Genomic DNA, 24,575 nt, shown 5'->3' with positions numbered 1-24,575 from the left:
GTTGCCATTTTTGTTTTCAAAATGAGGAAACTGAGGCATGTAGAGGAGAAGTGACTGCCATAGTGATGTGACAACTAGTAGATGTCAGTCACGGGACCTTGTCTATACCTGTCTGAACCAAGGACAGGCTGTGAGGCTCCACGTGTTGATTTGGTTTGTGAGGTGACATTTCCGTCATGGTGCTGGTATCAAAGGTGGTGGCGGGGTACAGAAAAAGCCTGAGAATTGGCAGTGGTTGTGCCTATGAGAAGCTGGTCACTCCCTGTCAGCTGTAGTTGCTGAAGTTATAGAGATCCACCACCTCATGGGGAAATGAAGAGGGGGTGGCACAATGCCTGGCATAGGTCAGTGCTTAACAGATACCGAGTGTATCATTGAATTTACCTCATATAGTTCAGTCACTTGTCACGTTAGTGCTTACCGGGCATTGTTTCAAGCACCAGGCAGTGTCCCGGGGGTACAGATTACAGTGTTGAGTTTTGAGAGACAGAGTTCCTGTCCTCACGGAGTTCAGAGGGAGACAGAACCAGTAACTCTTCACACAAGCACTGGTAGGAGTATTCCTGCCAGGAGAGCTCGAGCCACCCCTCAGACATTGTGTCCACAGAGGAACTGGCCATGGCCCGGCACCTGTGCCTGCTCCACAAGCCTCCCTCTCATGATGATACCTCTCCCTGTCTCTCAGAGCTAAAATGGGAAGCTTCTCACACACCGCACACTGTGGGCCCACAGTCAGCAGCCCTCGCCATCTGATTCCTCTGCTCTGGTGTGGAGATGACGCCATGCTGGTGGGTGCCTACAGAAGAGACAAGCTCCAGCCATGTTCTCCACAGGCAGAAAGTCCTGCCGGTGGAAGCCCTGTCCTCGGGCTGTGTTAGGGTGGTAGCAGGCCTGCATTCAGAGGAGGTTGGTAGCACACTAAGGCACTGGGACACTTACTTGCCCTGGGGTAGGAAGAAGACATATTCTGAAAACTTCCTCATTTCTCCCAGAGCAGATCAATTAGTTGAGGACAGAGAGCCTGTGGATTATTTTGGTCTTGTACAGTTCCAAGGTATACAGTTCTGTCTTGTGAGCATTTAGAAAGCTTTGTATGAATATCTGATGACTTTTAGGAATGCTCTTCCTGTAGGAAGTCTTGAAATGTGCCTCTCTGCCTGTCCCCACAACTCTATTCATGTTCATAACAATGGTTAAGGAATAAAAGGCATTCCCTTGCTGAGCTATGCAGATCATGGTGATCCGGAAGCATCCATCCACTCCGTTCCTGATGTTGGCTTCCAGAACCTTGAGATTGCGAAGTGCCGGTGAAATACCACCACTTGCCAGAAGAGGGCGACAGACTCACGTTCAGGGAGTGTTTTCTGTCTGGGTTGCCAGGAGGCTGGGGGTTCCTTTTGCCTGCAATTTTCCTCTCACCTAATAGTTTTCAGACACGTGAGCTGCGCAGAGCAAGGCTACCATTTCCATTCCACAGGAGAGGAAACTGAGTCTCAGTGAGATTAAGTTCACCCCAGCTTTAGGCAGTTTGGAGATTCTGGAGATTGCAAGAGCCCTAGGGCTCAGTAACTGAAGCCTCTTTTGCATACTACTTGATGATGTGGCGTGGAGAGAACAATTCACGGTCAGTTAAGACAGTGGCAGGGCAAGAATAAGAGCTCAAGCTTTCTGGCTTCAAACTAGGTCCCTGACTGCAGAAGCCTTGTGGATTATCCAGCTCCGGCCCTGGGTGGACTCAGGGATGAATTTCGGCCTGCCTACCCCCTGAACTCTGACTTCTGTGCCCTCACTGCTGTCCTTCGTTCCAGAGCAAGCAAATAAAAGGCCAACCTGCCAACTCTGAATGCTGCCAGAGAGGCCCTGCATCAAAGCCTGAATCAGGACCCTTGGCCTCCCTGCCGGTGCTATTGTAGAGCGAGGAGACTGGGGGAGTTGCTTAGTACCTACTCATTTCCAGTTGTTGCACGGAACACACGGAGACCTTCAGGATGCCGACAGCAGTATCAACCAGTGAGCGCTGAGCTGTGACTCTGCTCTAGGAACTGTGCCAAGAGTGTGCACTGTGGTAGCCCATTTAACTCTACCAAGTAATAATGTAATTCTTATTTTACCAGTGGGGAAAGTAAGGTGAGAAAGATTAACTTGCCTATGTTCACGTGGCCAGGAATCCAGCATCCCGCGGACGCCATCACCCTGCGCACACTCCTGTGGCTCACTGTACCACGCTCCAGAAGTTAGTTCTTGGCATCCCACCCACAGCAGCCGCAGAGGTTGTCTCAGGGTTAGGTACCCACAATGCAGTCTATGATGTCTATGAAGGGGTGGCACTAATGGGAGCATCTGACATTCACACACCAGTCCCAGCACTTGTAGCCTGCTCTTACCCTGGAATTCAAGGTTTCCCAGAAAGACCAGCTTAACCCCAAGGAATATGGCATTGTGGCTGCCTTTCCTGCCAGCTTCTGGAGACCAGAGCATTCCACACTGATTTGGGAGAACTGGTAAACTTATTGGAGATATTTGTATCTCAGAGAAATTAAGGCTTACTCCCTATGTTGTGTAAATTGCAGATCATATAAATTGTGTATCATGTCTGACACAGTAGGCTACAGTCTAAGTCCATTCATTCACTGTAAACATTGCTTACGTTTAATGCACTAGAGTCATCTGTCTGTCTGTCTATCTATCTACCTACCTATTCAGTTCCTTGCTTTTCACTGAGTTTCAAGTTGACAGGAGGCCCATTTAAAGACAAGCCATTCATACAATGCCCCCAGACCCTCATCGTGCGGGGCCTCAGCCTTTCTGCTCCTCTCAAGGGCTGAATGGTGGATAGGAAGGAAGGGATGATGCCACCTGTTCTGAAAATGCCACCATCCATTCTGGTTCTCTGGGCATCCAAGAGAGAGGGTGTGTCCCACGGAGGCAGTCATTGGACCTAGAGTGTGTAACCTTTGGTACACGGCTCGGGGATAATCAAGACTGCCTGACACATAAGCCGTTACCTCAAAGCCAGCATTTTGTATTCTATTGGAAAGCCACTCCCACAAGACCTCCTTCCTGTCTGTGCCCTGCTTATTTCACTCCTGAGCCTGCCGCCCCTCTCAGCAGGGAGCAGGTGGCTACAGCAGCTAATGTCTCGTGGCAGTCAGGGAGGACGGGACAGTGCACTGGACCAGGCAGTGGATGTCCAGCATGGCCCCTGCAGCAGAAGTGGCGAGGCAGGAGGAAGAGGTGGTTTACTCAGCCAAGAAAGTTCTTTTCTGCGAGGGCATACCCCCATTTGTCACCATCCCTGAGAGCCAGCTACCAGGAGAGCCAGGAAGGAACAGTCAGCCGCTGGCAACCTCGCCAGCTTCCGCTCTCTGGTGCGGCAGGATCTGGAGAATGACTTTGCCCCTCCTGCTTACCGCAGCCCCATGTGCATGACGTGCTGCAGGAAAGCTGCATAATTTATGATGTGTGAGGCTGCGGTCATGGACTAGGATTTCACAGATCAAGCCCAGCGGAAACATCACCTGGAGAGTCTATTAACTTGAAATCAAGTCCACATCTTTGTGTAGGATTTACCGTGCCTGCCCATCTGGCTCTTCCCATCACCAGTGAGCAGCCCCCTGGCTGGCCTTCAGGGCCGCATCTTTCTCTAATTCCAGAAACTCAGAAAGACAGTGAGCCATCGAATGTGCTGGCAGTCAGTCCTGTTGGGCTGCTCAGAGTCCTTTTTAATTTTTTTTTTTTTTTTGGCAGAACTGGGAATTGAACTCAGTCAGAGTCCTTTTAAAACCTTGAAATAGGACACCATTAGCTAAGTGCCAGCTCACAACTCCAGGCTTTCCAAACCCAGGTTGATTGCTTATATCTGTTTCCCCCAGCTCTGAGTGAACGCACCATACCTAATGGAACCTTGGAGAAGCAGGCATTGGTACAAGTTACACACCCTCATCCTTCCTTGACTAGGGGAGACACAGAAAGGTGAAGGGGTACAGAGTAGATGGCTGCTTACTGTGCTGGTCGCTCCTGTCCCTTGTGCCGTCCACAGTGCCGTCTGGAAGGATCCTCAGGAAGTGGCCCCCATTGCTGCAGTAGAGCAGTTTCGGCTTCTTGTAATTCCCTGGAGGCAGATTAAACTTCTCAGTCAGGGCTGTGAAGGTTGTGATTTCTCCTTCAGCCATGGCTCAGCAGCGGCTTATTGTGGTATTCTCAGTACTGTAAAAAATTAAACAAACCTGTAGAATGTTCTGCCAGCAAAGATTCAGCAGACACTTTCAAGGAGGGAAGGACTCCGTCAGTGCCAGAGCTCCTGGTGTGCGTGCACCAGTGGGCCGCCCAGGTGATGCCCAGGGCCGGGCTGGGAGGTGACCGGTGGTGAGGGAAGGAGGGCCCCTGGCAGGGGAGGGCTCTTCAGAGCAATTTTGTCTTCCCAAGTGGACACCACTTTGGATCAAGCTGTGCATTTTTGAAAACTTCAAATTTAATCATTTGGCCATAGTACAAAAAAAAAAAAAAAAAAAAAAAATCATGTTTTGGTTCCTCCCTCTGGTCCACACAAGTCCTCAAATTAAACCCTGAAGTTGCACTAAAATAACATCTGGGGTCAACCACAGATGCCAGGAGGCCAGGCCTGAGGCCCTGCCCTCTACTCGCACAGTGTTTGACTAGGTCCTGCTAGGCTTAGGTGTAGCAGAGAGCGCAGATGGCCCAGACCTTGGAGGACCTGGAGCAAAGGACGCAGCAGGGGCGGGGAAGAGTAGAGAGCTAAAGGAAGCAGTCTAGGTTTGCTGGAACCAGAGAGGGGGATTAATGAAAATTCTTAAAGTCCCAAAGGACATTTTATGAGGTGGATCATTATGGAGCAGAGAGCTGGCTGCTGCTTGCTTTGCAGCTTTCCACAGGTCCTCATATCACAGAGAGCTGGCCTGTCCCCTTACAGGTCATCTCCATCCTAATTATTTTCTCTTCTTTGGTACCTAGGACCATACTCAGGACTTGATGCTTGCCAAGCAGGTGCTGTGTCACTGAGCTATATTCCCAGCCCTGCCTATTTAGTTTCTAGTATGAGATGAAAGACAGAAACCACCATGTTATATTTTATAATCCTCTAAAGTTGTATACACTTACCATGTATATACATTTATGTTACTAGTGTAAAAATGCATCAATTATTGCTACAAAAGATTAAAATACAAAGCCAATGAAGGTAAGAATTTTCTAGTGTATATTTGTCCCATCATTTAGAAAAAAGAGGGGCTGGTGCTACAAAGATTTTAAAATAAAGAAGCCAAAGAGAGGAGGAAGCTGCTGTGGAGGCTTCACTTGGAAGTGAATAGGTGCTAAGATCTGCTCTTAGAACAGTGATCGTCATCAATATACATTTGGCCACAAATTCCTGCCTATCAGCCTCCCCAGGACACTTTGATGTAGACCCAAATATTCTTGTCTTTCACAAAATAAAATCAAAGCTTAGTGGTATTAAGTGGCCTGCCCAAAGTCAACACCTAGAAGTGGCAGAACTAAGTCTCAGCATGGGTCTGTGAACACAAAAGGCTGGTTTGCTCTTAATCTCTGGGAAAAGGCAAAGTGGGCTCACTGACATGTAAGTACTGTTACCAGAAGTGGGGTTTTACCCATTGCCTGGGGTGAACATCTGCCCCCATAAACTTGTCCAATTCATTTTTTGCCTGCACTCTAATGTTGGCTATCTCTACCAGCATCGGCCTCTTTCTTTTTTTTCCCCCCTGCCAATCATGGATCAGAACTCCAAACACTTCTTCCACCGGCACTGTAAACCCCTGGGGTCACCAACCAGCTACCCAGCTCTGCAGCAACCTCCTGGAGCTGCTTGCACAGAAAACAAGCTTGATCATAAATCAAAGCACTTAAAAAAAAAAAGAAAAATAAATCAAGGCACCAACATGAGTCATTTGTCCTTGTGACACTGGAATTAGGGCTTGTGTTGAAAGTACTCATTAATTTTCTCGGCTCCTGGCATTTTAATATTTCTAGCACAGGTCTCCCAACCTGTAGCACACAGGCCAGTCATCGACTTGTTTCAGCCACTGTTTGAAGCCTCTCCCAAGGCCCCAAAGAAAAATTTACATGTATCAGCCAAACTATAGTTAAAATCAGACCATCCCAAATGGCACCTCCACATGTGGTAAAACTCAGTCCAGTTCTTTTTGCATAATACAGTAACAGGCAAAACTTTTTATCAGCTGCACAGGGAGGACAGAGGGATTCTGTTGCACAGCATATAATACTTTCCTCCCAAAGGCTCACTGTGCTTTCCAAGCCTTCCTCTTCCATCCCAAGCCTCTGAGTCTCTCTACGTGGGTCTCTGTCACCCTCCCTCTGTGTCTCAACCCACATTCTCAGTCTCACTCTCCTTCCAGTTCCTTACTCCTCTCCTGCCTGAATCCCTTCCTTCTTTTCTTTTCCCTTGGTGCTGCAGATTGAACAAGAGCCTCATGCGTGCTACTTGTGTGCTCTATGACTGAGCTACCCCCAGCCTGCTGGACCCTTTTGTCTTCCCATCACCTCCCCATCAGCACACACATGACCAGGTTGCCCTTTCCTTAAAATACCACTGAGAGATACAGTTTTCATTTATTTTTTCCAAGCACTTTCAAAGTTGTATGTTTAGTTTGGTATGCAGGAGACAATAATTATATTCTAGTGGTTTCCAGCTATGAACAAATAGTCCTTTATATTGTCAGTCTCAGGTGGATAGGATTTTGTTCCTTGCAGTTTAGGGTCTCTTCCAGTTTTTTGTGGGGTTTTGTAATTGTTGTTTGTGCGGTGGCTGCATGGTAAGGCTGGCCTGCTGCCTAGATTCTGACCCAGTGAGGCGTTTCCATTAAGCTCTTACTTAGTGTGAAGCTTATGTTTCACTCCTGCCATTTGCATTCTTGCTTGCATCCCTTTGGGATGAAGAGGAGCAGATGCACTAAAGGCTAGCTGGGGCTAGAAGTACCCGCTCTGGCCAAAGATTAGACTAATTCACCCACATGTGTGTAAGCCGTGCAGCCTGAACTTCATCACCATAGAGCCTTGGTAGCTAAATAACCTGGGCCAGAGCCCAGTAGGTTCTCAAGATCTGCCCTCTGCCCCCCAGCCACAATGTGACCTGTGGTCATTTAAAGCAATGACAGATCTGTTCTCTGCCATGCTCTCCGCTATAAAAGAGACAGCCATGGGTGGCAGTGCGCTGCTGATGGCTCCTATAGCCCTTTGCTACAGCTTCATACCTGCGAGGTTGAAAGGCACTTGCCAACTCCTGGGGCCAGCGTGGAGCTGATAGGTCCCAGCAGGTGGACTTCTGGATCAGCTGGAATCCCAGAGGCATGAAAAGCTTTTATTTTTAACTTTGTTCACAGTTTATCTATATTTTAAGTAATGGTTGCTCCAAAGTTCTTTTCCAATCTGCTATTTGTTAAAGAATGGGAATAAAGGACATATGTGACATGCTAAAACCAAAGGCAGCAACCTTAGCAGGCTCTGGGGGACTTATACAAATTGCTCTAGTAAATGAATCCATTAACTAAGTGAAATCAGGCTTTGAGTATAATAGAAATTTATGAGCTCTGTTTTTTTGTTGCTATTTTCTTTTTATTGGCTGTCTGGAAGAGGATTAACTATGTGTGTTTTGGGAGCTAGAGAAGATCAAGGCCAGTGGACTGTAGGTCATCATTTGCACAACCAGTCCTTGGGGATTTAAAGAAAGCAGAGGATTTTCTAGATTGGGCAGTGGAACCAAAGTGAGGGGAACACGAGCCTATGGGAACATCCGTGTATGGCTGACATGCTTGGCTAGCCAGGGCCTCTTTCAGAGGCCCTGAGCTCGGAAACGTGCACAGGAGGAAAGTGCACTGCCTTGCCCAGGGGTACAGCAGTCGCTTCTCAGCATGGCGCAGCAAGAAACCACAGCATGGCCTTGGCTGTGCACCAACTGGCTCTTGTATATAGGTCACACGCGTCCCCTGATGTCTTTACTGCGGTAACCGCACCCTGCCTGCTGCACAGAGTTGTATGAAGGGAGAAATGAGCATGCTATTCACAAGAACATCTTGAAGGCGTGAAAATGTCACCTCATATACAGCACATAGAAATAGCTGATTATGTTGAACTAGTTGAAGCCCAGAGTGGTCGATGTCAGCTGTAATTAAATGCTTAATTTAAGGTAATTTTTTCAGTTGGTTTGAAAATAGAGATCACCTCCCTTTTTTCTGTTTATGGTGCCAGGGATGGAACCCAGGGCCTCGTGTGTGCTAGAGAAGTACTTGACTCCTGAGCTATACCTTCAGCCCTGAAAATACAGCTTTTTATTCTCTTTCATAATTAAAATTAGAAATTAGCTGAGCCCCTCCCTTTATTATTTAAGCTTCAACTATAGCACAGGAGATGAAGGAGGTAAAGGTAAACTGTGGTAATATATGAGAGAACTCAGATCGTGGTTTCATACTTAGTTTTCAGCCTGTCAACAGCTACTGAAGTGATGTTTGCTAAACTTGCTATTTCTGAGAGATATTTATGCTCAGCTGGCTCTGCTGACTGAACTGGAAGGAAATATTTACGGTTCATCAGTGTTTGTCTTCAAGGGAAGACAAACACTGATGGCTGTTGTTTGACTGTCTTTAACTCTTGTCACTACTTATGCAGTTTAGGCTACTCAGAAAGGAGGACATTTAACAGTAGATAAAGCCAGTAAGGGTAGATGTGTGGGTAATTATTAAGGCAATAAGTGGGTGTATCTTCAAACCCAGCATGTACAAAACAGGATTTAGCTTTGGTTCCAAGTCCTTGCTGTCTGTCTCTATGAATAACATCACTTCCACAGCCTTAATTATTACTTATAGGAATTAGTTAACTTTAAATTACATTAAGGTAAAGATGCATGTTAACTGTTAAGGGTAAAAGAAATAAAATAAAATGCATTAATTTCAACCGGCAAATGGCAGGTCTTGGGGGGAGGGTGAGTGAAAAAAAATTAAAGTACTTTGCCAGAAGTATCCAGAAAAGAAAAGAAAAAGAATAGAAAAATTTCAGAAATTACTTAAAATTAGGTGGTATACTCACTCTAATATATTTCTAATTACAATAAGTGTAAATGGACTACATTTTCTAGGTACTATATTTTTTTTAAAAAAATCTATCTGCAATCTGATAATAAGAGATGTATGAAAAACATAAGGACACAGAGATTAAAAGCATTGAAAGTAAAAATAAAGAATGAAGAATAAAAATGAACTAGGTGGAACCTATAGTCCCAGCTTCTTGGAGCCTCAGGCAGAAGATTACTTGAGCCCACAAATCAATCTCTGTCTGTCTCTCCTTGCTTTTCTTCCTCCCTCTTACTTCCACTCCTGCTGTTTTTCTTCCCCCTCCCTCTCTTTCCATACATCTATTTAGTAGTATTAGAGGTCAAGCACAGGGCCTTCACACTGAGCTACATCCCCCGCCCTTTGTATTCTTTTTAAATTTTGAAACAATGGTACCATTTGCTATGGTTTGTGTCTAGTTGTTCCTCCAAAGCCTCATGTAATCATGAGGCAGCTTCTAGAGTTTGTGATTACTTCATGATCCAGTGCTGGGATTATGGGTGTAAATGCTACTGGGATTATGGGTGTGAGTTCTACACCCAGCCTGGGGCTGATATCTTGAATGCAACATAAGGGAAACAGACTTGCTCTCTGTTGCCATTGTTGCTACTACTCCTCCCTCTTGCTCTTGCTGTTTTCTGCCACCATGAACTGCTGCCCTCTGCCAGGTGCCACTCTGCCTTGGAGCCAGCTGAGTATGGACTGAAAGCTCCAATAATCTGTGAGCTAACAGACCTTTCCTTCCTTAATCTTGGGTGTTGGGCATTTGTCTCAGCGATGACAGAAGAGTAACTGAGACACCAAGCTAGCTTTATATAGTCTTCTTGTGTATGATTGACTAACTAATGGTCAACTTGTAATACCCAGTTGAACTGAATTGGTGTGGTTCTGGGTATAGAAGGCCCACTGAGGATTGCTGCCAACAGCAGAAAAGGAGAACTGGAGGGGCAGATGATGTGCTATGGATTCTCCTGGAGAAGCTTGTCATGCTGGTTTTCCTGATATGAACCCCACTGTCCTCATCATTATAGGAGCTTAGGTCTTCACTGAGGATGGCTGTGGATCTTTACAGGGCGCTCTGGTCCTTACCTTGAGTGTTGCTACCTGACTCCACTACAGATCCTTCAGCCTTCTGGAACAGATCCTTCATCCTGTTGGCTCAGACTTTCTGGCTTCTACCCCTGGCCTTTGGGCCTTTGCAGCAAAGAGCCTTATTACAGACTTGCATGAGACATTGTTGTGGGCTCTAGGCCTCCAGCTGGACTCATGCAGGACACTGCTCTGGGATCCAGGCTCTCAGCTGGATTCTTTGGGTCTTTAGTGTGTGGACAGATCTTTTGCACTCTTCTGCTTTTGAATTTTTTTTTTTTGGTGATTATATTTAAAATGCTATAAATTATGTGTCCTATATTAAATCTATTCCCTCACAAACCCTGCTTCCAACACCATGTCAGCTTCTTAGAGTTCTGTGATGACAAGGATGTGGCATGTATGCCACCATGCCCAGCCTGAACTCATGATTGAGGCCAGCTGGGAACAGAGTAAGACCCTGTCTCAAAAAGAAAAACAAAAATAGATAAAAGATAACAAAAAATTTAAAAGTTGGGACAGCTGTTTTAATATAAGATAAAATAGGCCTTAGGCAAAAATGAATAAAAGTAAAAAGAATTACTACATAGTGATAAGTGGATAGAATTCAACAGAAAGAAATAAATTCTAAGCTAATGTATATCCAATGACATAGCCTCAGAATGTATAGGGTAAGAATTGACAAGCCCACAATGATGGTGGGAGATTTTAATACATTTCTGTCATAAAAAGTAGAGTAAACCAATGATGACAAACTTTTTGGAGACAGGTGTTCAAACTGTAACCTAAAACCCATTTTGGGTTATTTACCACAAAGACCAACACTGCAATTAAACCTGAATACTGAGGTTTTAGTTAAGGAAAAAAACCAAAAAACCAAAAAAACAAAAAACAAAAACAAACCAAAAAAATTACATTAACATCCTTTTGTCTTGAAAATAACATGTGTGCCAGAGGCTCACCACCACTGCAGTAAACAGACACAGTATACAATGAGGATGCAGAAGATTGAAATGCATAGCTGGCAAGCTCAGTTCATTCCTGAAAGAATGAATATATGCCCAACAGTGAGTGCCGTTCTCTTCACGGGCACAGGAACATTAATCAGAATTCTGTAAGACCAGAACTAGCCTTGTAGACAAATTAGCTTCATTTAACTCTGCTTTCCATAGAGATCACTCCCACCCATCTAGCTGGTGACAGTGGCCTTTTGCTTTCACCTTCTAATGTCTCCTGAAGCTACTCCACCTCTCCTTCCTCAGCAGCCCTGCAGAGTACAGATCCAAGCGCCCCTCTCACCTGGGCTGCCGCGGCACTGCTCCCTGGAGCCACTGCTAGCCCTGCTGCTGTGGCCTGCCCTCCTGGGGCTGCTGAAGATTCCCCCCCAGCAGCAGCGCTTTGCCAGGGTCAGTGGTGGTCTGCTGCCTTCAGGCTCCTGCGTCACCTGCGGCTTTCATCATCTGCAGTCTGCCTAAGCTGGCCGCCTTTGCTCTTATTGGCTTCCTCTTATCTGCCCGCCCCCCTACGCACCTAGGCTTAATACCACTTCTGCTGCCAGCACCTTTCTTTCTTTCTCCTTTCCTTTGCCCAACCACCATGGCCCAACTCACACTCACGCTTCAGAATGTGGCTCAGATGGATCCTCCTCCAGGAAGCCCTATCTGGATACACCCCACTGTCCCCACGTGCCCTGTGCATTGCACACTGGCTTAGATGGCTTGGCTCCCATGGGCTCCCCTTGCAGCATGTCCTGTGCTCCTGGCAGCACAGGGTGTCACTGTCATCTACATTCCCTGCCTGAACCCTTCCCTGGGAGGCCCAGTCCTCCCTCCTGCCCACCTCCCTGTCTCTTGCACACTCCCCCTGCAAGCACGCTTTCCATCTCTGAAATCACAGCCCTCTCTGCCACCCGCCCCACACTTCCCTCTGTCTGGAGCAGTAGTCTTTCCTCCTGTCCCACCTACCTAGTGAATTAATTTTCTGCAAATCTTAATTCCATTGTTAATTCCCCCAGAAAGCCTGACCTGACTTCCTTCACTGGCTGGCTCAGATTCCGCCAGTGCTGGTAGCGCTGTTGCCCCTGCTCCAGAGCTCTTGCATCTGTTCTTAATTACACATTCATTCCTGCGATTATTTAATTAATGGCTCTCTTCATGAGTCGGCTGTCAGCTCCATGCTCATAGAAAGCAATCTGTCTTCCTCGCCATGCTGTCCCTGTGCCTGGCAAAATGCCTGGCACCTAATGATAAATATTTGTTAAGTGAGTGAATGAATATAATTTAACTACGCTTCTTGATGGTCTCCTTCATTAGTCTCTGAGGTCCCGAGACAGAAACTGCCTTTTCCTTTTGCATCCAACACTTGGCAAATACCTGCACATGATCGGTATCCTGTGCATGCTTGCTGATTGAACAGCAGGCTGGTCCCTCCTCAGGAGCTGCAGCAGAGAGGCGTTATCAGGAGACCTAATTAGAACACAGTGTCCTGCAGGCATTGACAGAAATGCTGAGCCAATGCCTGTGTATTTAATTGGGCTCAGACTCCATCAGAATGCCTGACCTTTGGTTAACTGTAGACCCGATACCTGTTCCCATGCATAACAAATATTTACTTCTTCAAAGAAAATGCTATTGGAATTAAGGGTCTCAGAAGGGAAAGGATCAGACCCCTTAGTCTCAGGCCTGACCTCATATCTGACCAAGAAAAAGATTTGTAGGGCCTGGAAGAACTACTTCAGTTTTTGTTATTGCAGCTGGGAAGTGCTGTCAGGTTCACAGGGACCCTCTGGGGAAGGAAAGTCTGCCTGAAGAGGGAGACAGTGAGTTCTCCGCTCTCTGTACCCCAGCTCTTGTCTTCCCTTGGTGATGGGTGATGTGAACGGAGTGCGTGGCCTAGGTGGCTGACGTGTCAGCAGGCTACCTCCATGCCAGCTCTGTCTCGTGAACTGAAATTCACTTTCCTAAGTTCACCATTAACTGTGGACTTGACTATGGGAATGACTTGACTGTGGCATGCAAGAGACAGCTCCTGCAGGGTGACCAAAGCCTACTAGTACATAGTCGGGAATTTGCTGCTGGCTGTTAAACCATTAGTTTAGCTTGAAATCAGTTCTGATGAAAGTATTTAAACTACAGAAATTGCTCAAGACTGTGTTTTACTTTCTTTTTTTGTCCCTTGGATGGCTATCTTATCAGCATGCCATTAAGGTTTATTTATTTTTTTTTTGTTTGTTTTTTTGGTGGAACGAGGGATTGAACTCAGGCCCTTGCACTTGCCAGGCAAGCATTTATTCTACTGAGCCATCTCCCAGGCCCCGCCACTAGGGTTTAAATCCTGACTGGGCACTCATTAGTACATTACTTATTCTCACAGAGCCTCAGTTTCTTCACCTGTATGATGGGCCACAACTGTAGCTCTATGTGGTCTCTGTAAGTGTTAAATGACGATGCACACAGAGCACTAAGCCTAGAACTAGCAAGTTTGCGAGCACTCAGTAGATGTTCGTTTTACCAATTTAGAACTTGACTTAGTGCTCTTTTAGCAATATTTGAAAAAAATGCCGTGTTCTGAGTGCCGAGTTAGAGCTTTGTCATCGCCACCGACGTGCAGCGGTGCTCTCGTGTGCTTAGACGCAGACCTTGATGCACTGGAGATGCACTGGTGAGTGTTCCCTTCCCTGTGCATCCTGCCATCTGGGATGACGGGTAACCCTGTCCTGTTCTTTCTAATGCTGAAGACTCCCTCAGTCACTGTGCATAAACTCTGATACATCAGCCTTCCAGAGTCACATAGCTGAGGGCAATCAAGATGTCGTACTTTAGATGTCAACAGCCGTTAGCAGAATATTGCATGTGTCTATTGAATGTGTCCTGGAAATTTGAACAAGAAGCAGAAGGGAAGGAAGGGAGAAGAGAGGGGAGGGGGAAGGGGAGGCAAGTCCTGAAATCCCTATTACAAAATTCTGAACTCCAAACTGCTCTGAAACTACAAATTCCTTTATAACTCAGCTATGGCAACACCTGACCCCAACTGAACTGAGACTATTTCAAGTCTTTATTTTGTATTAATCGGATGCACAATTACTAATAATATCCTAGGTACTGTCTCAGACCCTACTGGTGCCGCTCCATAATATATATGAACCACTACATATGAGTGAGTAGTGGCTCATAGAGCCACCCTTCTACAGCCACACCACTCAGAATTCTAGGTTCCAAAATGTACCTAGCCCAAGGTTTTCAAATATAAGATTAATTAAGGATTACTGCCTGATTTCTGGCAGTAGAAATCAGGTTCTGGCTTTAGGAAGCTACAGTCTAACCATACTTGGCACATTAAATCATGTTTCAGATGAGAGAGGGGCCTACATATTCCGCCCAGGCATAGCTGGCAGGAAATGGGGCTGTTAATCTATCCAGGTGGACGAGCCCAATCTTGCTCTAAGCTCTCAGACTCCTTAATGAAGAGCAGAGAAACATAAGCAGACTCCCATGCACACCGGCGCATCCCCAAGGCTGGCCTCCAAGAGGCTTTCTTTCTTCCTCAATTTGTGATCTTCTGTCCTCAGCAGTCTGGCTTATCCATCCCCCAAACACAGCCCTGCTGCAGGAGCAGAGATAAAGGTCAGGAATTCTTTGGAGTGCTTACACAAAACAGGGTCTGCTCAGAGAGCAAAATCAGAGCCACCCTGGCCCAGTGGCGTTCTCTGCTGGCCACAGCTTGGTCTGAACAGCCTGCAGGAGGCTTTGAGCCCCGCTGGAGACCTGTGTGCATCTTAAGGCAATTTGTTTCTAGCAGCCTGATGCGCTACAGCCCAGGGCTTCGAGCCAGATGGAAAGCGATTCTGCAGGCCCTGCAGCCCTCACGCCCCTGCCTTTAACCTTCTCTTACTGATGTGTCTCCAAAAATCCTTTTAATCTCTTGTGCAAGTTGCAATCTCCAGAAGCAGCCAGGCAAGGACATTCCTTTTTCAAAGTCAGCCGACTTTCAGATTCTAGGAAGATGATCTATTTGTTGGACCTTTTTTTTTTTTTTTTCCTTCCTGACCTAGAAAATTTAGCTTCTCTAAGCTCAGTCTTTGCAGAGTCCATTTCTTATCTGTTTGGCAATGCTTGGGGCTGCCCCACCGTACATTACTCAACAGCCTGCTCTGGATAGCCCATAAATAATAGAATGTGTCCATAGATAATAAAACAGCAACCATTTCTTGAAACCTGTGCTATATACCAGGCCCTAAGCATGTTGTATGCATTATTTTAATTAATCTTCAAAGAAATTCTGTGGGGATGGCATTGATTTTTGTTTGTTTGCTTTGTCTGGGAGATAAATGACTAGAGTGACATTTTCAGTGCAGTCACAGGCCACTCCCTGTTTCCTTGTCTGAAAGCACAACAGGAAAAAGAGGTGTGCTGAGTCGATTGCTGCTTTCTCCCCCCACATCCCCCTCTCAGCTGAAGGCCCTGAGGCTCAGAGAGCCTAAGCCATTTTCTGAGATGGTCTAGCAGAATAAGAGTTAGAGCTGAGATCTGGAAGTAGGTTTTCCGGCTCGAATCCCTGAATCAGTGTGGAGAGAATGAATGCCGCCTGGGCTGAGTGAAGTTTTACCATGTCTATTCTCTTTGCCCCATCAGCGCATGTCAGTGGATAGCCCCCGTGACAGTGTGCAGAAGGAGGTGTTGCTTTCACTCAAGTGGAGCCTGTGTGGCCACATCTCGCAGCAATCTGCCCCTTTCTAGAGCAGTGCAGTGGCCACCACCAGTGCTCTGCTGGTTCTTACGCCGAGGCCCTCAGTATGTTTTATCCCTAAACTGTCTCCCAAGTCTCCTGTGTGTGGAAGGGGATTAGATCCTGAGGGTGCTATGCCCACCAGTGGATTTATCTATTGATGAGTTCATAGCCAGATGTACTAAGAGGTTGGGCTTTGTTGGAAGAGGTGGGACAGTGGGGTGTGCCCTTGTCCCAGAGTCCTTCCTTCTGTATCTGCTTCCCACTGCCGTGGGCTGAGTGCCTTTTCCCACACCACCCCTCTGCTATTCTTTCTGCTTTGGAGCCTAGCAACCATGGACTGAAAGTGCTGAAACTGTAAGCCAAAATAACGTGTTCTAAGCTGTGTGTCAGGTACCGTGCTCAGCGATGAGAGAGCGACCAAGGAAGCCCCTCAAGGTGCCCAGCACGATGTGGGACCCTCTTCATCCTTGTCAGGGCTCTCACTGGTGCTTGCTGAGAAGGGTCAAGTGAGGCCAGAAACTACTGAAGAACGGTCCCACTGCAGACTGTTGTCCTCTGAAATGCCCTCAAAATGAAGTACTCACAAGCTGAGAGAGATCAGGATTTTGGTTCTGCTGTGACATTAACTTTGTCTATGAACAGCAAGCCACTCAACCTTTCTGACCCCCAGTTGTCCCATTTCTAAAAGGAAGCTGCTAGGAATGTGACTCTCTGGATGGGGATTTGGTTAGCATGCACGAGTCCCTGGATCCTACCAGCACCAATATGAAAAGAAAAGCAAAAGAGTTGGCTTCATGGCACCAAGAGGAAAGAACACAGTAAGGCCTGGGAAGGACCTCACATACCGCTGTTTCCAGAAAATGACAGGTATTATTGTTCTTAATTAGAGCCTATGTCTTTAGTACATTGATGACTTGAAATTTTAAGGATTTTACAAAGCATTTGACAAGCAAGCGAGCTGCTTAGGGGGTGTTCTATGGACACAGCCTTGAGTACTTTCTACTCACTCTGTCCTCACTTTGCATCTTCTTCTGGCTACGCGAACACCCCTTCTTTCTAGCCAGAACAGCTGTGATGCAAAGAGGCCGAGAAGCATATCAAAACAAATCTGCAGCTTAGCCAGAAATGGAACCTTTAGTCCCAAGACATCAGTTTATAACCCTTTGCCTCCCTGCTGTTGGGTGGCCTCATTTCCGATGGGCCCCAGCTTACTCAAAACACCAAAAAAGAGAAAAGGACAACACTCACATTTTTGCTAGACAGCTCCAGGCAGCTGGGCAAGGAGGGCTAGCGATCCCGGTGCACGGCATTGTATTTAAATTGCCCGGAGGAGGAATGTAAACATCTCGGAGCTCATTTCACATGTCACAGTCTATTCTGGATCTTGAAAGGGGACCACTGTGCGCAGCGGTGCCCTGAGAGCTACAGAGCTGCCCACAAGCATGCAGGAAGCAGGCAGCGGAGGAGCGTGCAGGATTTGCACGGGACCCCCTGGGTGTCACAGTCAAAGGGCAGGAAAAAGATAGTCACTTGCCTCAGTACCAGCCTTGAGGGCCCCCCCTTTTTTTTTTTCAGGGTCTGTATTAGGACGTATCAAACATGTTCTCCTTTGCGTTCTTTCTTTCTAAGGGCTTTGGCTATTTTTAGAGATTCCATGTGCTTGCCAGCTCTCCTCAGTCCCATACCAATAGTCTAAAAGCAACTGTTTTCTGACTCGCACCATGCGCTACCGGCAACTCTCACGGCCCTGGGACCCTGTCACTGCTTCGTACACAGGTCTCTGCATGGCCCTAGCTGATGGTGGGAACTGGGTGGGTTTTATGGGAGAGGGAACCACACACCTGTGGGTCCTGGATGATGACTAGTGTTCAACTAGAGACGAAAGTGCTTGGAACTGAGTTAAAATCTGGTATCCAATGAGCTAACCTAAGAGATAAGTCTGCCCTGGTATCTCATGTCTCCAGGAAGGTGCACAGGGCAGTCAAAATGCTATTTCTCAGAAAAAGGTAGGCACGAGTAACCAGGACAGGGCAGTTATCTGCCGGAAGAGGCCTTCTACCTTCTAGGGGAGCAGCTCCAATCCTGGTGGGGCGCTCAGAGCGTCCTTGGAGCCTAGCCCTTCAGCTTGTCAGCTTTTCCCTCCCCATTTGCTCTTTTCCATCTGACATTTCCCAGCCATTCATCTCCTTCAGTGTCCAGGGCCCCACTCATGCTTTACAGATCAAAGGGCCAGTAGATTGGGTGTGGCTGTTGGAGAGACTTTAAGGTATTAGCCTCTTAAAGCAGATTAGGTAACTAGAAGGAAGGAGAAATGTCAGAGTGCCTTCGTCCTTCTCTCTGCTATCTTTTTGTGCATAATTCTTCTCTGTAAAGGTCTCCATTCCTCAGCTTCTTCTTGGCTTTGTCAAGTTCAAGGGGTTCCTCTGGGATCTGATAAATCTAGACCTTTACGTAGGCCCACGGGCTGTACAGACAGAAAGCTGAACATCTCCTGGTGTCCCCTTGATACTGTATTCTGAGCCCTCACTGGCATAACCATCTTGTAGGTCTGTTCTAACAAAAAATAAATAGATAAATGGATGTGTGTTATGGTTTGTGTCTAGTTGTCCCCCACAAAGCCTCATACAGTCCTGGGGTGGCTTCTGATTTTGTGATTAATTATTGTGGGTGTGGGTGCTGCCCCTGCCCTGGGGGAGGTAGTCTGAATTACAGGGTAAGGAGGGGAGAGAGGCAGGCTAGTTGCCTGAGCTGCTGCCACTCCCTTTGCTCTTGCTCCTTGTCCCCACCAGAAACAGCTGCTCTGTGCTGCCCTGTGCCGCTCTGCCTTGGAGCCAGCAGAGTATGCACTGAAACCTCCAGTAACTGTGAGCTAAATAAACCTTTCCTTCCTTCATTTTGGGTGTCGGGTATTTGTCCCAGCAATGAGAGAAGAGTAAGTAAGACAATGTGGCTTTTAAAAATTGTCTTCTGCCGGGTACGATCATGCACACCTGTAATCCCAGCGCTCGGGTGGCTGAGGCTGGAGGATCGCTATGAACTCAAGGCCAGCCTGAGCTCCATAGTGAGTTCAAGACTACCATAGTCTTGCAAGAACTACGAACTAACTAACTAACTAACTGAAAATTATCCTCCATGGCCATAAGTCATTAGGCTGCGATATTTAACACTGTCTAGGGAGTCTGATGGGTTTGATTTCCTCCTTGCTAATGCCTCAACTCTCAGGGAGGGCATCTGCCTCCCTGAGCCTAATTCCGTTGGGCCCATCTTTTTTTTTTTTTTTTTTTTTTAAACATTTATTTATTTGTGTGTGTGTGTGTGTGTGTGGCCAGTTCAGCCCACCAGGGGGCGGGGCTGGCTGACATGTGGTGCTGGGGGATTGAACCGTGGTCCCTGTGCTTTGCTTAGCTTAGCTTGTTCTAAGTAGGTGCTTTGAGCCATCTCACCAGCCCCGGGCCCATCTTATTTAAGGAAAAGCTCCTCATTTCCTTTCTATCTGGTATCTAAACGTTTGGTTCTGAACACTTATAGTACTTTATACTGTCATTTGTAAATTTACTTGTTCCTGCCTCTCTGAGTCTGTGTTTCCATGTCTTTTCTGTCTCTGTCTGTCTGTCTGTCTGTCTCTCTCTGTCTCTCTCATACACATACACATACAAACATAAGTCTCATCATGGCCCACGTCAGGTTTGCTTACATTATAGTATCAGCACTGTTATCTGGCTTTCAAGTTACTTGATATGTTATTCATTATGGATATTTTATATTACATTGAATTTTTGAAAAATATTACTTTATGATAGCTATTCTTTCTGGGGTGAGATGCTATCTCAATGTTGTTTTAATTTGTATTTCCCCTACTAACCTGTTTTGAAACTGTTTCATTACTATTTTATCTTTTTTCTCATTAAAATGAATAAAAAAATATTACTTATTAGGATTGCAGAGTGAAGCTTTTACCTAAAGCAGCAGCTGTCCTCCTCTCACCCTAGTCCCAGCCCGGGGATTGGTTGGCTTCTCTGGGGTCCACTGACCAAGCCCTTTGAGCAACACACAGGGTCAGGTCATCAGACTTGTGTGTTTGCCACCACCATTCTCATCAGCTATGACCAAGCCCACTGTGGCGGTAAGCACTACCTTCTGAAAAAGTCCTCTCCTTTGTTGTTGGTTCCCTCTTGACAATATACAGAGCTAGCAAGATCTCGGAAGGTGTGTATCATATTGGTCATTCACTGACTCAAAACCCTCTATGTTTTTTATTTCTGTAAAGCAAAATATGAATCTTTGCAGTGGTCTCTAGGCCCCTGTGTGGTCTAGCCTTGTCTCTCGCCCTTCCTCTGTAGCCTTCCAGCTACCTCAGTTACTCTTGGATCATGGAGCTCAGCATAGCCTTCTCTACTCCACTGCCCTCCTGTAAACTGTTCTCATCTCAGTGCCCTTCCTGGTCAGGGCAAGTCACTTTTCAGATGGTGACTAAGCAACACCTCTTCAGAGCGCTTTCCTGACCTCTCCACCTAAGCTCTCTCCACCTCTCGTTGTACTGTTCACTCCTGTCACTTCCTGTTTTCTTTCCCAACACTGAGTCCACAATTAGAATTCATCACACATCCACTTCTGTGAGCCCTTGCTTGAGGTGTTTCTGCTCTTTAGGCAACAAGCCTCCAGAGGATAGAAGCCATGCTTTCCCACTGCTCCTTCCCAGTCCTCCTACCAGGGAGGCACAGAGGATTTGGTAAGTGAGGAATAGAGAGAAAAGAAGAGAAGAGAAAAGAAGAAAAGGGCTGGGAGTAAAAGTAACTGGAAGAATTTTTGAGATTGCAAATTCTTGACCTAAGGACTCTGCCACACAACAAGGGACTTTAGTGTGCCATTCTGCTCCCTGTTGTAATGAACTTTGCTCTTCCAAAGCAAGTGTTTTTCCTCAAGATTATTTTTATAGAAAAAAGTGAAGCAAATATAGAAATAATTATCGATTCCCACTCAACTCCCTGTTCCCTATCACCAACATCCTCCTGGGAACCTGCTGCAAAATTCCTGGGAACCACAGGAAATAAATCCACTAACCACTTGAAATGCTCTTGTAAAAATAGACCAGACTTGACCTTCTTCCTGTTGAAGGGCCTCTGTCCTCTAAGCAAACATTATAAAGAAATGTTTATGCTGTCTTTCTCCATGCAGGATTTATCTAGATGGACTCAGATTCCTGCTCTGAAATTACCCCCCCCCCCCGCCCATTGGTTGGGTTATCATTTGAGCAAATTGCTCACTTATTATTTCTATGCCATTGTTTTTATATGAAAATGATAAGTTGGATAGCTATCAAGGCCTGGGGCCGCTGGGATATTGGAGAGCACTGATATTGCAGGAGGGCTTGTTTTGTCCTGGCCAGGGGTCATCACTCTCCCCAGACTTCAGCCTTCATGCTTTTTACCACTGTCCTGTTACCAAATTGCTTACTGTTAACTTCTGCTTAAGTTACTGACAAGCAGTTTTACTTAATTTTCTCATTTAAAGGAAGCTTGAGGTGTCTAGTACAATTGCAAAATCTTCCCATACATCATAGAAGGCTGCCAGAAGATCTGTTCTGTGAGGACAGCAGTGCCGCTGACCTCGCCTCAGAGACTGCCTGGGGCCTGCAGGGCTGTCTGGGTCACAAAGAGAGAACAGCAGTTCTGGAGGAAAGAAAACATAATGGTCCAGAGCCAGAGCTTTCTCCTTGAATGACTCAAAGTGATTTAAGGAGGCATAAAAGGCAGCTTCCTTTCTCTGGGCCTTTTTTTTTTTTCTTTCTGGAACTGGGGATTGAACTCAGGCCCTTGCACTTGCCAGGCAAGCACTTATTCTACTGAGCTATCTCCCTGGCCCTCGGGCTCTATTCTTGTCAGATCCATCTCAGTGCCCTCTTGACCTTCGCCTGTGTCACAGGCACTTGCCCTGCACCTGGGAAATGGGGCTGATGTTTTACTGTTTCATCGGTTCAACAAACAAGCAGGAGATGCTGGCCTTTTTTTTTTTTTCTTTCATTATTTAGAGGATACATTATTAGTTTCTGTGCTCAAACCCATGTAGACGAGACCTTACATATTTAATGTGGTCTGTTACCTCTATACTAATGGAAAACAAATGAAGTTTAACCTTGCTAGTCCAATATGGCTGTTAATTTCTGTGCAGTTTGAACTCAGCACAGTAAACTAGGATAACTTTTTCCAAGGATGATAACACATGTTGAATTTTTCAAAAATTCAAATTATATATATATATATATATATATATATACATTTATAAATAATAACAGTATGTTATACATCCATAGCAACGACAGCTTTCCCAGGTTCTGAGGTCATCTGAACAAAATTATGGACATCTAGCACACTCTAGTAAAAAAAAAAAAAAAAGACAGAAAAGAAGAAATGACCAGAAAACAGCAATGTTCTACTATTGTGGGACCTGGCACCATTTTTTAAAATTATCTTCTTAATGCTAGCCCATTTAGAAGCCCTTAACTATAAGGGAGTGACATAAAAAGGAGGAAATACAGATAAATAATAATAACAACAGGATTTTAAAAATTGCATATGATTGCTGGACATGGTGGTGCACTCCAGGAATCCCAGCACTCTGGGAGGCTGAGGCAGGAGGATCACAAGTTTGAGCCCAACCTGGGCAACTTAGTTCTGTCAGTTAGCAAGACCTCTCTCAAAATGAAAAATAAGGGGGGCCTGCTGGTTAGCTCAGTTGTTTAAGTGCCTGCTTAAGAAACTGCAGTCAGGCTCAGTATATGGTGGTTCGATCCTCAAAATGAAAAATAAAAAAGAGCTACGATATCCAAAGATGGGCATCTGAGATGAATATACAATTTTCTGATGAAGAAAAACAAATGGCAAATAAATATGTGAACAAATGTTCAACACCACTGATCATTCAAGAATACCAGTTAAAACAAAACTGAGATTCCATCTCACCCCAGAAAGAATGGCTACCATCAAGAAGTCAATCAATAACAAATGCTGGAGGGGCTGTGGGGAAAAAGGAACACTTTTCCACTGTTGGTGAGAGTGCAGACTGGTACAACCACTATGGAAGTCAGTGTGGAGATTCCTTAAAAACCTAGGATTGCAGATCCCATTCAAGCCAGCCAACCCCCTCTTGGGTATTTTTCTAGAAGAACTGAAAACCTCAGACTGTAGCAATCAATATATGTGCATCCATGTTTATAGCAGTGCAATTTGTCATAGCTAAATCCTAGAAACAATCCAGATGCCCATCATCTGAAGATATGGGATTTTTACACAATGGAGTACTGTTCAGCTATAAACCAGGATAAATTTAAGTCTTTTGTTGGTAAATGGATGCAACTAGAGAACATACTCTTAAGTGAAATAAATCAAACCCCCATGTACAAACGTTGTATTGTCTCCTTAGTGTGAGAACCTGAAAGAGAAAAATGGAATCTGAAGGGTATAATATGCACAGGGAGAAGGGAATGAACTTATTGCAAAGGGAAGGGAAGAGTTACTGAGTTGAGGAGAAGGATAGGAAAGGGGGTGGGGGAAACAGATCTATCTATGTATGTAAGCAGGACAGTTTGGACAACTGTATGGTAGATTTCTGCTGGTCTATGGAAAGGAACAGATAATGCTTAATTTGTTTTGTCTCCTTTTTTCAATTGTTTCTCCTTTTTTCCCTTCTTAATTTCTTATATATTTTGTTTCTTTTTTCCTTCCAATTTTTTGCATGCATATATCTGGTAATATGAGTAACTGGTTGAAGACAAAACTATGCATTACAACAAATATTGTGAAATTCATATTACTTTGTTAAGTGAAATTCTGCATCACTTGTAATTTTTCTGTTTTAACACTTTTGTGCTCTTTTTAAAAAAATAAAAAATTAAAATTAAAAGAACTGGGGATGTAGCTCAGTGCGAAGGCCCCAAGTTTAACCCACTAATCTGAAAAAAAAAAAAAAAAAACCAAACTATATGATCATATCTACCAGAATTAACTTATATTAATGTTTCTATTTTATTTATGTGAACATTTTGCAAAATAGAATGATATATTTGTGTATTTATATGAAGATGCATTTATGTTTTATAAATGTGTTTATAAGTCTATATTATAAAGTAATTTCATGTATTATTCATGCTGTTTTATAATCTGATTTAACATGTCAGGAGTTTTTCCTCATTCATAAAACAATGGGACATCTCCATTTGTAGTGGCTGCCTAGGAGTCCCTCATGGAGACATCCCAAGCGGTGCTAACTCATCCTCGACTGTCAGACGGTTTGGTTGATTATGATTTGTCACACTTACAAATAAAACTGCTGGAGGCACCCCAGCATGCGGAGCCATTACCTCCCGAGGTTGCGTTTATGGAAATGGAAGCACTCAGGGGAAATCTGTGTATTTAATTAAGCTTTTTACTTGAAAATAAAAAAAAAAAAATCTGTACCTACTATGGGTTTTAATTCCATTTTTTCCTCCTTGATTTATCTGTACTTCCTTTCTGATTTGTATGTCTCCCTCCAAGGTAGAGGAGAAATTAATTTCACAGTTTTCCTTTTCCTCTTTCTTTCTTTCTTTCTTTCTTTCTTTCTTTCTTTCTTTCTTTCTTTCTTTCTTCTTTCTTTCTTTCTTTCTTTCTTTCTTTCTTTCTTTCTTTC

The 24,575-nt window shown here is 45.2% G+C and overlaps 1 protein-coding gene across 6 annotated transcripts in view; it reads right to left on the bottom strand.

The window, feature by feature from the left end:
* The window catches only part of Fgf1 (fibroblast growth factor 1), a 96,674-nt gene that overhangs the window by 13,360 nt on the left and 58,739 nt on the right, over positions 1 to 24,575 (bottom strand). For 4 of the 6 annotated variants that reach the window (XM_023704035.1, XM_023704039.1, XM_004643842.3 and 1 more), the window contains one exon: positions 4,004 to 4,206. In XM_023704035.1, the coding sequence (XP_023559803.1) occupies positions 4,004 to 4,172 (169 nt within the window). In that variant the 5' untranslated portion in view covers positions 4,173 to 4,206. Of the gene's footprint in view, positions 1 to 4,003; positions 4,207 to 11,483; positions 11,630 to 17,159; positions 17,352 to 24,575 lie in introns of those variants that run through there. The other 2 variants (XM_023704037.1, XM_023704036.1) reach the window with 2 other exon arrangements.

The sequence above is a fragment of the Octodon degus genome, unplaced genomic scaffold (genome assembly GCF_000260255.1).
Source record: "Octodon degus isolate 3935 unplaced genomic scaffold, OctDeg1.0 scaffold00185, whole genome shotgun sequence".
NCBI classification, from domain to species: Eukaryota; Metazoa; Chordata; class Mammalia; order Rodentia; family Octodontidae; genus Octodon; species Octodon degus.
This window is presented reverse-complemented; position numbering and strand designations above follow the sequence as displayed.